Below are 15,008 nucleotides of genomic sequence, written 5' to 3' on the forward strand. Positions count from 1 at the left end.
GGCTTGAACGAGCCAGTCGTCGAGGTAGGGGTAGACATGGATGTTCTGCCTCCTGCGGTGCGCTGCTACTGTCGCCAGACACTTGGTAAACACCCTTGGGGCAGTTGTGACTCCGAAGGGTAGGACTTTGAACTGATAATGCGTGCCCTGGATAGTGAACCTGAGGTACTTCCTGTGGGACGGATGTAGTGGAATGTGGAAATAAGCATCCTTGAGATCTAAGGTTGCTAAGAAGTCTCCTTTGTTTAACATAGGAAGAATTTGTTGCAGTGTAAGCATATGGAAATGCTCTGACAGTATGTACAGATTGAGGGGACGGAGATCCAGAATTGGTCTGAGAGATCCGTCCTTCTTTGGAATGAGGAAGTACAGGGAATATACCCCTGTGCCCTCCTCTCCCACTGGCACGAGCTCGATTGCCCCTTTTTGCAGCATCACCAACACTTCCTGCTGCAATAAGTGCAAGTGCTCTGCGGACATAGGTCTTTGCCTTGGCGGAATGTTGGGTGGAGTGGATTTTAACTCTAGACAATAACCGTACTGGATGAGCTGTCGCACCCACCTGTCTGTGGTGATGTTGATCCAGACGGGCAGGAACTGCTGTATTCTCCCCCCGACGGGTGTTAAGTGGTCGGGGGGCAGTGACAGCGAGTCACTGGCTGCTTGGGGCAGAGGAGCGGGAATTGTTGCCTCCTTTGCCGCGTCCCTTGTTGCTGTTTCCCCTGTAGCCCCTCTTGTTTTGTTTGGGGTACGAGGATTGTGCTCCACCTCTAGGGAACTGTGATTGGTGACCCATCTGTCCTCTGGTGATTCCACGGGCACCTGAGCGACGAAAATTATTGCCACGAAACTGCTGTGATTGCAGGGCCCCCATAGATTTAGCAGTTTCAGTATCTTTTTTAATTTTTTCCAGGGTGGTGTCAACATCTGGACCAAACAGTCTCTCCGGATTGACTGGTTGATTAAGTATGGTTGTTTGAATGTCAGGTTTGAACCCCGATATGCGGAGCCATGCCTGTCTTCTGAGCATCACACTGGTATTAATGGCCCTAGCGGCCGTGTCCGCGACATCAAGTGCACACTTTATGGCCGCGTTGGAAATCAGTTGTCCTTCTCGAATAATCATTTTGGTGCCCTCTTGAAACTGTGGAGGCAGGTGTTCGACAATCTGCTCTAGTGTGTCGTAATGTGATCTATCATAACGTGCCAGTAGTGCCTGTGTATTTGCAATACGCCAGAAATTGGCAGCCTGCGCAGCCACTCTTTTGCCTCCTGCCTCTAGCACTTTGGACTCCTTATCCGGGGGAGGAGCTTCACCCGTTGATTGGGAGTTGGCCCTTTTTCTTGCGTTTGCGACCACCAGGGAGTCAAGCGGCAACTGTCCTCGAATGTACGCAGGATCCGCAGGCGCTGGTCTGTACTTTTTTTCAATACGTGGGTTGACCACCCTTGCCCTGGTAGGTTCCTTAAAGATGTCCGCCGCATGCTTGAGGACCCCTTTAAGCATGGGCAGTGTCTTGACAGTTTTTTCCGAAACCGAAAAAGTGTCGAACAGAAAGTCTTCCTCCACTGGGTCAGCATGCATGTCCACATCATGGTTAGCAGCTGCCCTCTCAATGAGTGCATGAAAACCTGCAGAATCCTCTGTAGGGGAAGCACGTGTACCGAAAGTCTGTGGGTCTTGTCCCATATCTTGGGTGCCTTGGTCCCCAATGACATCATATGAATCTGGCTGTGCCTCAGGTTCATTGACTGGGAATGTGTATTGTTCATCTTCAGCATAGCCCTCACTTTCAGAGTGGTCTGGAGACGGTGTCGGGCTCCTTCTTGGAGGAGGCTGGATAGGTTCCATGAGGCCTGAGGCGTCATGTTGGTACTTCTTCTTCTTTAGGGGGATGACATAGGATTCCACCGGCTGCGAAGTGATTTTCCTTTTGTAAAGGGTTAACTTCCCCGTGTCCGCATCTATGAAGCACTCCGAATCCTCTTCTTGGTCGTGCACATGACCTGAAGATGCCCCTGCCGAAGAAGATTCCGACTTCTTTGGCGTCGATTTCGATGAAAAAGCCTTCGGCGCCACTTTTGGTGGTAGAAGGAAGAGGAGTTTACTTGCGGGCTTGACCGGGACGTCTGCCTCCTTTTGCGTCGATGGCGTTGGCGCCGACGATGAAAAAGCCTTCTCCCTAATTCTTTGCAGTGAAGGAGCAACGAGAGATGTGTCGGTAACCGATGTCTTTGGCACCGACGAGGTGGCCTTGCCTTCGGATGCGACGTTCCGTTGGTCTTTTGGAGGGATGGACGGCGCCGACCTCGAGTCCTTGGAGCGATGCGCCGATGTTCCTGTTGGAGCCGGGGCTGCGTCGCTTGCTTTGGCTGGCTTTGCCGGCGCCGGCGCGCTTGTCTTGTGCGTGCCACCCTTTTTAGAGGATCTCTCCTCTGGCGCCGATTTCGACCCTGTGGAATCGCCGTGTTTCTTCGACTTCCGCGGACCGGAGGTCGACGGAGTCGATGAGGCTGCCGGTTTACTCGACTTTGCTGTAACGACCGCCATCTTAGGGACGATTGAGTCCTTAACTTTCGCTTTCAGTTTCGGGTCGGCCATTTTAGGTGTAGTCGAGACCGCTTCTTTCAGTTTCGGTTTCGATTCCCTCGGCGCAGCAAGTATGTCCGTGGCCGGGCCAGCAGGCGGGGCCGAGGCTTGCGCTACAGGGTCTTGGGTAAGGCCGACAGGCGATCCCGCGACCCTTTCCTGATGTTCGTCAACTTCGGGGCATAGCTCGTCCCCTGAGCTATCTTCCGCGGCCCCATAAACCATATTGTCGTCCCCTACCTCGTCGACGTATTCAAGGCCTTGATCCACGACCCCGTCGTCGTCATATTCCGGATCAGCCTCGACCTCCGTCTCAGGCGGGGAGATTTGAAGATGATGGCTCTGGTCCTCCTCTTCTTGGTCGTCGAAGATGTTTTCCGGATCCGGGGCCGTCTGCTTGGCCACCAGGCGCACCGCGCGCCGAATCGTGAGAGTCTTCTTCGACCTGAAACTCGCACAGGCCCTGCAACTTCCTTCGTCATGGTCTGGCGAAAGGCATTTATTACAGACCGGGTGCACGTCTATATGTGGGTATTTGGACCCACAGAGCGGACACAGCTTAAACGGAGTCCGCTCCATGTGGGAACTTGGTGTCGAGTCGCGATGAGAAGGCCTCGATGTGCAAAGAGTTGGAAAAACTCCGCTGATTCCGGCTCCGAGAGACGGAAGAACTCGAGACCGTACGCAAACAATACCGACGTAAAGAACCCAAAGCCTTTTGGCCTTTAGAAATGATGTTTTTTCGGTTCCGACGGAGAGACGTCGAGACCGCATCCGAACCCAATGGCGGAAAAAAACAATCTGGGGATGGAGCCGATGCCCATGCGCACTGTAGTCCAGGGGAGGAGCCACCCATCTCAGGATACTTCGAAGACTCTTCCAGGACAACAATGTGCGATCATCCGGACCCAACACTAGGTGGCGATCTAATGCTAAGATATGAATTTAGCAGCCCACATGCCTCGAACATTATACTTATTCCCTATCCTAGAGCGCCCCCCAGCGCAATGCGTTGTAATGGTATGCGTTGTAAAAGATGCGTTGTAATAGTAGGTAGTTGTAAAAGATGCGTTGTAACGGGTGTATACCCTCAATAATTTGCCCATGGGAAGTAGCACTCCCTATTTCGCTTATGAGTGGGGTAGCAATCTGATAGATTTCTGCAAGACGACTAGGTGAGTCCACACACGAAGGCCACTTGACCCTTCTCCTATTGTTAGATATAATATAGGAAGGTACTGCCATGTTATTACTAGGGGCGGGGTTGGTTAGTCCAAAAGATCCAGGTTTGAGCGTCAGGACCAACGCATTGTGGTCACTGTCGTGCCTTGGGATGACCTCAAAATCTTTAATCCTGTCCCAATGTTTGGCTTCCAACATAAGGTAGTCAATGGTGGAAGTGCGATTGGTCCGGTTGTATGTGAACAAACCCGAACTATCGTTATTAACCCTCCCATTGCATGCCCGCAGGGACATTGCAAGGGTCAGGGATTTAATTTGCAATACTAACGGGGTCCAGGCCCTAACCGGAGCAATCCTTGGGGCGGGGATATGCCAAACCGAATCAACCTCGTCCTCATCGCACAACTCAGGTCCACCCAGGGGCTCGAACTGACAATTAAAATCGCCACCAAGAATTATCGAGGTTACCGAGTCAAGTGTTTGGAGAAAATGGGCGAGCACTTTAATAGTGCTTGATTCCTTCCCATTTGCGGTGGGCCTCGAATGGATATTTATAATAGCCACACGCGATTTATCAATGGTCTTTAATACAACAGTAACAAACAGTGGTTTATTTACAAAACTCCTGGTTATTAGCAAATCAAAATACCATGAAACATGAATTTTATTGCTTTAAGCATTCACTCCCTTCATAGCTTAGACTTTATAATACACAAAAGAGATTTACCTGTAGCTTTTCAATAATTTCCTGCTTGGTTATTTCCACCAGCTGGCTGTCCTCAACAGCAAATGCTGGGTACGAGATGACGGACAGGACTCCAGCATCAATCTCTTTGGACGTTGAAGCTCTTGGCAGCATTGAGTGTAGAATAGACTGAAAAAAACAGCACCTCATGTGAGCGAATAACACAGCCTTTCACATTTAAGATGAAATGCCTATGGGACTGAAACAACAATGAAATGTATCGCCTTAAGGACTGAATGAGACGGTGGATTTTCACAGTTCTACATAGATGATTGCCTCCAGGACACTTTGGACTGACAACAGACAGTGCATTAACCCTATTGGAGAGTGGCAACGATTTTCGTAGCCTTTCACTGACTAAAATACAGTTCCTAAAATTGGCTGCAAATCTCTACAGAGCCCTCAAGTGCCTCATTCTGGGAAAGAAAGAATACACGCAACCTGGCTGTGACCTTAAAGCACTGTATACCTCTGAAGTAGCACAAGGGCACAAACCACTTCACAAGTGCAAACACATTTCCTTAATCTAGGATTAGCACATCAAACAAATATAGTCTGCGAGCATGGCACACTTGGTGCCCTCCATACATAGTCCAGTTCAAATCAGTTCAGGGAGCCAGTGGCTCCTGCTCGGGCGTGAAACCGGACAAAGGACAGGGAGTATTCTCCTCCTTGTCCAGCCCCTCCTTTGGGAGGGACGCCTGAATCATTCCAACCCTTTCCTTAGGGTATTTAAGGTCTTACCTGTGGGTGGGTCCCCAGATTCGCCGTGGGACAAGATTAATTTCAGACACCTCTTCTTCTTCGACCATCTGGGCACTCTGGACTTTGCTGTGGGCAACAAGTCTGCAACTAACATGCCAACTGTCCACGCACTTTAGCAATTACAGAGCCGTGATATCCTACTTGGATGATTGTTAGCGCTTTACAAGAAGAGAAAATAATAATAATAGGAATGCTCCTGTTCTCGTTGCACTGCTCGTCTGCTGCAACGTCCATGCCTGTGCACCATACAGGAACCTTACAAGGCCTGTGGGCATCCAAAACACCTGAAGGAATCTCCCTTGAAGTGAAGGAGTCACTTCCCTGCATCCGCATGCATCGCAACTAAGCTAACCGACCTGCTTATCCTGAGCTCCCAAGAACTGCGAAAGGTTCAGCAACAAAGGTAGTTTCTTCATATCCCTCGAGGTCTGCCCTTTCCTCTCACCAAGTTTGAGGTCAGGATCATCGGAGTCACAGGAACCGAACCCCTGTGCATCGCGTCGACATGCAGTTGCAAAGGCTTGTTGGCTTCCTTCCATCAAGATCTTCGGGCTCCAAGTAGCCCCAACCTCAGGCATATCCAGTAACCAAGATCTTTGTCCTCTCCGCATCACTTGCATAGTGTGCCTGCTTCTTTGGTGGGCTGCTCGAGGTCCTCTCACAACTCCAGTGCCTCCAGCCTGTGGGTCCTCTTGAGGGTCATCTTCATATTCTTTGGGCTCCCCTGATTGCTCGAGCCTGCCAGACTCCCTTACTTGTGGTGAGTCACCTGGACCTTGCTGGTCCCGACATTACACCTTCTTCTCTCTCCACGTTGTATGCATGTTGCCAAGGCTTGTTGTTGCTCCCGACAGACACCAACTCCTCAACCCTCAACATCTTGCGAGGGACAGCTCGTGAACGTCTCCTGGTCTTCTACAGCGTCACAGCTGCAGCTCCAATGTCACCGTCAACTCTCTTGCAGCACTTGACATTGGTGAGCCAAGTCTTCTGTGCCTCCTGGTCACTTCCAAGTGACATAGACTCTGTCCCCTCTACTTTCAGGTACTTCTCGACTTGAATCCACCTTTGAGTTCCACCAGACACTTCCACCTTCTCCAGCAGCAGCATCTTTTTGTAATCCTCCATTGGGTTCCACAGCGGTTTCCAACGCCACTTCACACCTATGGACCCGGCTCCCCTGTGGCAGGTATCCTGGTTTCTAAGGTATCCACGGGTTGGGTGGCTCTCCAACCTTCTGTCGTCCACAGAATTTCTTCAGGGTCCACTGGGAAGGGTCCTTCTTCTTTAAAAGTGGAACCGCAACTTACCCATTGACTTGCATTGATCCTGCGGTCATGTTCCCACTCTGCACACGGCCTCCTTGGCGCTACAGGTTACCTAACTTTGGGGGATTCCTTGGTTTCCCGGCACTTCAACGTCTTTTGGGTATAGTCTTGTCTTGAGCATAGAAAACCAGTGGTGATTCTACCACGAGCCCACAGCTAGAGGAGGCTTGGTTTTCACCACGAGTGTGAGTGCACCCGGATTCACTTGCGAGTGCGGCCAACGTCAGACGGCAGCCACTGAGAACGTACCCCTGGCAGTCGTAGGGGCAGCCCGGTTAGTCCCAGGTGCAGCCTGCACCTGACTGTAGAGCCCGCTCGCCCCCGGATTGCGACACTCCTACCGCTGCCACCGTACTCTGTGGCATTCCAGAAATAAGGAAGGCGGATGTTTGTTAGACATTTGAGTGGTGCCAATGGCAGAGACAGCTTTGGTAGCAGCGCATAAAGAGCTTCACCTGGCCAGCTCCGCTCTACTCTGCTCAGCATTTCAACCGAGGATACATCTACACTACTTCCACCACTGCCTCTTGAATGGTGCTTGGACTGCACTGCCTTCTGATTGATATATTCATCTCCCCGGGAGCCCCTTGTCAAGTGATCGCGTGGTCTGGGTTATATATTTGTCAATCTATCTCTTCTAAAACCCTAAATCTGTTAGCTACAGGTAGCACTGCCTTCTGATTGATATATTCATCTCCCCGGGAGCCCCTTGTCAAGTGATCGCGTGGTCTGGGTTATATATTTGTCAATCTATCTCTTCTAAAACCCTAAATCTGTTACCTACAGGTAGAATAAATAACAAGGAGGCCCTTGAACCCCTGAACCCTTGATCTATTAGCCACACCGAGGAGCAGGGAGGACTACAGCGTCCAGGTCACACCGAGGCAGGAGTCGAAGCAGTTTCGGGTGCCAGCCAGCGCATAAAGACATGGCCGGGCTCCCGCAGCGCCCGTCTGAGACTGGAAGAGGCTGGTCTGGGCCACCACCCTAACATCGAAATCCCCTATAACAGCAATGGGTAAGCGGAAAAAACCTTGTGGTGGGAGTCAAGGGGGATAAAAGCAAAACTACCAAGGAACTCTGCCTCAGTTATATCCTATCTGACTACGACGGTGGAAGCCTTACATAAAGAAATAGCTAACGCGAAGAAAGAACTGGGACTGGGGGCGAGCCAAGACTTAGAGGAGGGGCGAACTGCAATCGACAACAGCCCTAGTATCTTTGTTCCCTTGGAGCCTACTGTGCGGATAACCAGAGTGGCAATGGGGAGGGAAGACCTAACACATGATGACACTTTGACAAGGGGTGAGGTTGGTGAAAATAAGGAAGATGAAGAAAAAATGCCACCCATGGATAAGGCAACGAAAGGGGCTCACATAGGTCCCCCAGGGAAAAAGAGGGCAAAAAAAAGACAAATAAATGTGACAAAGCACACGTTAAGGGTACTTTCACCCAGGCTGAAGGTCTGGACATGAACATCCAACTGACACTGCGAAAATTAGTGGAGGAGATATTTAGTTCTTGGCTGGAATCTATTCTTACGAGCATTGCCAAAGACATAACTGATACATTGAACACTTGTGTGGAGGGTATTTTGAAGAAATGTGAACGTATTGAAACTTTTCTAAGGGTCTCGAATATTTCATGCGAGGGTTCTAATTCAACTACAATACCCCAAGTGTAAATACAGCCTAAGTCCCATACTAGTGTCGATTTCCCCGGTTGTCAATCACAATCAATTGATAGGATAAAACCTAGCCTTTTGGCCATTACAGAAGCAACCACAGGGAGACAAGCAGGGGGGAGGACATCCGGCCGGGATGAGAGACCCTTTAGCATGATTTTGGCTAATAGAGGGAGCCATGGTACACAAGAGAGGAATATTAGATTAAACAGCAGTAGACTTAATCTCCTTCCAGAAGCTACTCCGTGGGTAGCTGTCCTTATAGGGTTGACTCCACTTAGAGAGCCTGAATGAGATTCTACCCTGGACCTGTTACGAAAAACCAAATACTGGTGTGACCAGCATTGTATTGGCAACTTCAAGGTTTCATCTCGTATCATAATGGCTAGACGTGTGGGGTGGATTGGCAACTGTCCCAAACATGCCTAAGGCCATTGTATCATCGTTAACTTTGATAAAAAGGATATAGCGGGCCGACTGTTCTAGGGCAGCTCTATAGTGGGGAAAGGGAGCATCAGGTCTGTGCCCCTGGGCTTCTTCTACCCACCAGCAAGAGGAACACAGACACATGGCAGACCCCCAAGCAATGATGATGTATAATCAGGGCAGCAACCGGTCCTTTTTAAATGATGTGGTGGAGAACCGCTCAGAAAGGCCTAGTTGGAGATCAGTAGCAGCCCCACAATCATTATCCCTGCCCACTGTGTGGATTGAAGAAGTAGGTGGTTTAGGCTTAAAAAATAGATTCCTCCCACTGTCCCAATTAGATACAAAAGAGTGACTGAAGATGCCACAGCGTCAAGAGAGCTTTCCTGGGGACAGCGATAATGGCCAGGAAATAGATGTAGATGCAACCCCCAATTGTAAGATCATTAGCTGGGATATAGCGGGTCTCAGAAGCAAGAAAGATGATCCCAATTGGTTGGGTTTTATAAAAAAATAAGATATAATTCATTTTCAGGAGACCTGGGACAAGGCAGATAACTTCTGGATGGATGGGTATAAATCGTATTGTTCCCCAGCACGTCCCACTCCGGCAGGTAGAGCAAAGGGTGGCAATTTAATGTTATTTTTGTTAAATTTGATAGGGACCCAAAGGAGGTTGGAGGTGGGGTCTCATAACTGCCTGGCTACAGAACTGATAACCCCTAACCTCCCTAAAATGTTATTTCTTAATTTTTATAATTCAGGAGAGAGCTGTTTTATAAATCAACATTTCTCATTGTACTAGTGGGCGATTTTCATATTCATGTGTGCGACCTGAACTGTCAGGTTGATGATCATCTAGGGCCAGACTATTCCTCAATCCCCCATTTTGATCATACACAGCAGGGGGAAGCCCTTGAGGATCTTTCGGCTGAGGCAGATCTTTTTTAACCTACTTTCAGCGATTCTACAGATTGGATCCCTAACTTTAAAGCGCGGGAGCGGGACACTATTATAGATTATATATTTATCCCCCCCCCCTTCCATGCTATCCCAGGTGCTGTTTCATAATGCCAAGCTGTCGCCTTTTAGTGATCACAATCCGGTTATTCTTGTGTTAGATAAAGAATGTGGCCTCCTGGGTAACAGGTGAAAGAAAGAGGGAGTTTTTAGCGTGTTAACAAGTGATCAGGGGAGGAGGCTTAAATGGACCAAGGTAATCCCGGACCTCTTTTTTTCAAACCTATGTGAGAATGCTAAAGACAATATAGCAATATGCCTTGATAATACCAGTCAAGAGGTAAATGTTCTTAGAGCTTTTGAAGTTATTTGTGGTCAGGTGGCCTCTGATCTGACATTGACAACTAAACCCAGATTAACTATGGCTGAAAGGTGGTTTGATAACAACTGTTCATAGGCCCATCGTAATGTGGTTCAAGCCTTAAAAAACATCCCACGAGACAAGGGCCAGATAGCTATGTTAAGGAAACCGTATAAGATTGCTGTTTCTACACGGAAAAACGAGATTAAAGAGGAGGCTTGGAACACACTATTAACAGTTGAAGTTCTTAAGGACAGTTCTAGATTTTGGGCCATTGTCAAACCTTTTTTCTCTGGTACAGAGAATGTCTCTCTAGAATGTAACATTACAGAGGACCAGTGCCTTTCCCATTTTTAAACAATTTATGGGTCTAATTTGACTGTGGTCGCTCCAGCTAGCGTAGAAGCTGATAGGGTTTTTTCTCCTGTGGTCTTTAAGAGGATGATGTAGAAAGGGCGCAGATACAGATGTCTAGCAATAACGCTTCTGGCCCTGATGCCGTCCCTGCTGATCTATATAAATGCAATCCAACATTTTGGGCCAAAATACTAACTAATGTTTTTAATGTCTCAAGTTCCCAGGATTTCCCTACATCACGGTCTTTATCTACGATCATCCCAGTTTTTAAAAAGGGCCCGAGAGGGGATCCACGGTGTTATAGACCAATATCTCTAATTGATTCTGCTGTGAAAATCCTAGGTAGAGTGATCCTAGCCAAGTCAGGGACCGGGTGAACGAAAATTAAGTTTTATTGAACCTACAATATGGTTTTAGACAAGGTAGGAGTATTATGGATCAGGGCCTTAACTTACATTTATTAATAGGTCAATATACCATAGCTAAAGAAGGTACTTTACAGTTGGCCTTTATGGACCTCTCCTCTGCTTTTGATCTGGTTAACAGATCAAAGTTGTGGTCCATTCTGCTGGATATGGGCATTGACCCAAGTTTAGTCTATTTCCTGGCAGATTTACACAGGGATAGGGTTACCCAGGAAGGGAAATGCACAAGACACTTTAAATCTGGTAGGGGTGTCCATCAAGGATGCATTTTGGCGCCACCACTTTTTACCCTTTATATTAACAATTTTGAAAAGTTTTTAGACTTGGCAAGTTTGGACATCCCGCAAGTAGGAGAAAGGGGTATTCCTGTTCTCCTATATGCGGATGACGCTGTGTTAGTAGCCATAGGCCTTCAGAGGCTATTGGATGCCTTTGGGCCTATATGAAGTCCATGGACTTAATGGTGAACATAGCAAAATACAACGTTATGTCTATGGGTCGAAGAAATAGAAAAGTAAAAGAAATCCTTTTTATTGCAATGGAGCTGAGGTGTCTAGGGTATCCTCTTTTAACTATCTTAGGGTTCTTTTTGATGAGAGAGGTTCCTGGGGCCCCCAACAGAAAATCAAAAGAGATGCAGTGGGAAGATCAATGGCTGCTATTCAAGAGTTCGCACAGCGTCTGAGGGCTAGGCCTTTCGAAGCCATGCTTAATATTTATAGATCTAAATGCTTGGCTATTGCTCTCTATGGCTATGACATCTGGGGCTACAAGCACTTGGAAGGGGTGCAGATAGCTGAAAATACATTTCTGCATACCCTCTTGTTGGTCCCCCAATCAACCCCAAATTCTGTTATTTATTAGGAATTGGGGCTCGGATATGTGTCAGACTCGATGAGGTTGGCCCCGGTAGTATGCTGGCTTAGGACCTGGCTTAACCCAGAATTAACCCTGAATCATCAGATCATGCAGGACTGTGTTACCCTAGAGAAAGCCAGTAGTATCCAGTGGCTGCACTATGTCAAGCATATGTTTTTTAAATTGGGGCGCCCAGATCTTTTGGATTACCCGGATAGGATTAAAAAAAAAGAGGATGTTAAATGGGTTAAATCCCAACTTCTTAATTCATTGAGGATGTAGTCTGAGGGGGAGTTATTGAAACCCTCAGTTACGGCTCACTTTCTGTTCAAAACCTCCCCATTGATTGAGCCCTACCTAAGAATTGTTACAAAGCCCTTTCTTGGTTGGCTTTTTACTAGGTTCCTTTTTAGGTCTCGGAACTGCGAACAGATTGCGAAGCAATCTGTCGTTCCGAGACTCTTTTGCAATCATTCTTGCTTTCAAGGAGTCAAGGGAGACATGAGACAAGTGAGGTGCACGCGCAACCTTGGAACTGGGATCAGGTCGCGCGCGCTTCCTGTCTCCCATGGCTCCTTGGAAGCAGACTCACACGCACGCACACACATACAGACCCCCCCCCCCCCGCCTCGCCGCACATACACACACTCAACACGCACACATACAGAACATTTCACACAGAGACCCCCCCCCCCCCCTTCCCCTTCCTACCTCGTCTCGGCGTGTCTATGCGCTCCATGGTGACGTCACCGGCTTGCCCCAGTCGCGTGCCGTCCCTGCCTCTCAGATTGCGTGCCAGTGCTCGCGCGCAGCCGCCGTTCACGGCTGCACGCGCCCCCCGCAGCTAAGGTCGCCGGTACGTAGGGAGAAGCGGGTTGCTTTGCCAATTGTGCCGGTGCTTTCTGGTGCTTAGCACCGGCACTGCTCCACGGGGGCCCCGCGCTCCAGGGGCCCCCTTCACTTCATCATGAATTATCCCTGTCGTGAATTAAATGGCGCGCAGTGCGCACGGCATGCACGCCCCTGGGCCCCGGCCGGGCATCAGAGGCTCATCATTAATTAGGTGCGGGTCGGGCGGGCCTCACAGGCTCGCTCTTCATTAATCAAATGTGCGCAACTGCTGCGCGCGGGCCCCAGCCGGGCCTCCGAGCCGTCTTTTTATTAATTACATAGTGCGCGTCATTTGGCATGAGCAATCAGCGCGCGCAATTTAAAGTGCGAGTGAGACGTGAGGTGTGGCATCCTAAGACCCAGCCACGCTCCAACGACAGAGAGAAGGACCTCCGTCACCGCCGGCCGGCGGCCATAATTTAAACTATTACTAGCCCCTGCCTTCTACTGCCTGCCCGCCGTGCCCGGCCCGCTCCCGCCTATGGCCTACCTCGGAAGCTGCAGTCCAGGCCCAGCCCTCAGGTCAGTACCTCACCTACTCAAATGTTTGAGGCAATTGTAGTTTCCATGCCCATTCAAATATTGGTATCCTTGCAGAGACTGCCAACAAGTGTCAGTACTGCACTGCTGAAGGTACAGCCGCCGTCATATACAAAGTTATTGGGCCATTAAAAAAAACAACGGGCCTGCTATACATTTCTGCCTATGTCTCCATTTAAATATGGCAGTGCTGCTGAGCGGTTCTGGTACTATCCGATTAATAGCGCACTCTCCTCCCAGTACTTGCCCCTGGAAGTGTTATGTATGTCCGTTTTGTTAACAACCACGGCGGCTCCTTTCACTTCCGACCGAGCAAGTAGTAAGGGGGGTGAAAAAGACTCGGAGCCCCGGCCCCCGTCCCAATCCTGTACCTTCCGTTTCTGTGTCGACTACCAGCTGTTCAACAAGGGCACGCGTGGATTTTTAGACAATTTTAGCGCGCACAGGCTGTTCACTGTATCACTGCATTCTCTTTTATGCCCTTATTGTGGGAAAGTGTCACCATTTTTACACAGACTGTGCATTTATCGGAGGTGCCCATAAGCTGAACAGAAATGTCTCAACATTAAAGCAATAATAATGTAGTTTTATATAGAGCTTCATACTGCGCTTAAGGAGCTGTCAACAACAAGTTTTGCTATTACTAATTGATTCAATTCACCTTCCTCTAAACAGTGAACACAAGCAACAAAATGAAAAAAAAAATATTTGCGTTTCAATCTCAATTTGTAGTGTTATAATGAAATACAAAGCAATTAAAATTTGTGTTGTGAACTTGTGAGTGCAGAGTAGTGAGTGCAGAGTAGTGAGTGCAGGGTAGTGAGTGGTGAGTGCAGAGTAGTGAGTAGTGAGTGCAGAGTAGTGAGTGCAGAGTAGTGAGTGCAGAGTAGTGAGTGCAGAGTAGTGAGTGCAGAGTAGTGAGTGCACAGTAGTGAGTGAGTGCACAGTAGTGAGTGAGTGCACAGTAGTGCGTGCACAGTAGTGAGTGCACAGTAGTGAGTGAGTGCACAGTATTGAGTGCACAGTAGTGAGTATTGAGTGCACAGTAGTGAGTAGTGAGTGCAGAGTAGTGAGTAGTGAGTGCAGAGTAGTGAGTAGTGAGTGCACAGTAGTGAGTAGTGAGTGCACAGTAGTGAGTAGTGAGTGCAGAGCAGTGAGTGCAGAGCAGTGAGTGCAGAGTAGTGAGTAGTGAGTGCAGAATAGTGAGTAGTGAGTGCAGAGTAGTGAGTGCAGAGTAGTGAGTAGTGAGTAGTGAGTGCAGAGTAGTGAGTAGTGAGTAGTGAGTGCAGAGTAGTGAGTAGTGAGTGCAGAGTAGTGAGTGCAGAGTAGTGAGTGAAGAATAGTGAGTGCAGAGTAGTGAGTAGTGAGTGCAGAGTAGTGAGTAGTGAGTGCAGAGTAGTGAGTAGTGAGTGCAGAGTAGTGAGTAGTGAGTGCAGAGTAGTGAGTAGTGAGTAGTGAGTGCAGAGTAGTGAGTAGTGAGTGCAGAGTAGTGAGTGCAGAGTAGTGAGTGAAGAATAGTGAGTGCAGAGTAGTGAGTAGTGAGTGCAGAGTAGTGAGTAGTGAGTGCAGAGTAGTGAGTAGTGAGTGCAGAGTAGTGAGTAGTGAGTAGTGAGTAGTGAGTGCAGAGTAGTGAGTGCAGAGTAGTGAGTGCAGAGTAGTGAGTGCAGAGTAGTGAGTGCAGAGTAGTGAGTGCAGAGTAGTGAGTGCAGAGTAGTGAGTGCAGAGTAGTGAGTGCAGAGTAGTGAGTAATGAGTGCAGAGTAGGGAGTGCAGAGTAGTGAGTAGTTAGTGCAGAGTAGTGAGTAGTGAGTGCAGAGTAGTGAGTAGTGAGTGCAGAGTAGAGAGTAGTGAGTGAAGAGTAGAGAGTAGTGAGTAGTGAGTGCAGAGTAGTGAGTGC

The 15,008-nt window shown here is 48.7% G+C and overlaps 1 protein-coding gene across 3 annotated transcripts in view; it reads right to left on the reverse strand.

The window, feature by feature from the left end:
• PHKA1 (phosphorylase kinase regulatory subunit alpha 1) overlaps positions 1 to 15,008 on the reverse strand; it is a 1,293,387-nt gene that overhangs the window by 940,732 nt on the left and 337,647 nt on the right. For all 3 annotated transcript variants that reach the window (XM_086942009.1, XM_086942008.1, XM_086942010.1), the window contains exon 8: positions 4,500 to 4,646. In XM_086942009.1, the coding sequence (XP_086798135.1) occupies positions 4,500 to 4,646 (147 nt within the window). The remainder of the gene's footprint in view (positions 1 to 4,499; positions 4,647 to 15,008) is intronic.

Source organism: Lissotriton vulgaris, chromosome 10 (assembly GCF_964263255.1).
Source record: "Lissotriton vulgaris chromosome 10, aLisVul1.2, whole genome shotgun sequence".
In the NCBI taxonomy this organism is placed as follows: Eukaryota; Metazoa; Chordata; class Amphibia; order Caudata; family Salamandridae; genus Lissotriton; species Lissotriton vulgaris.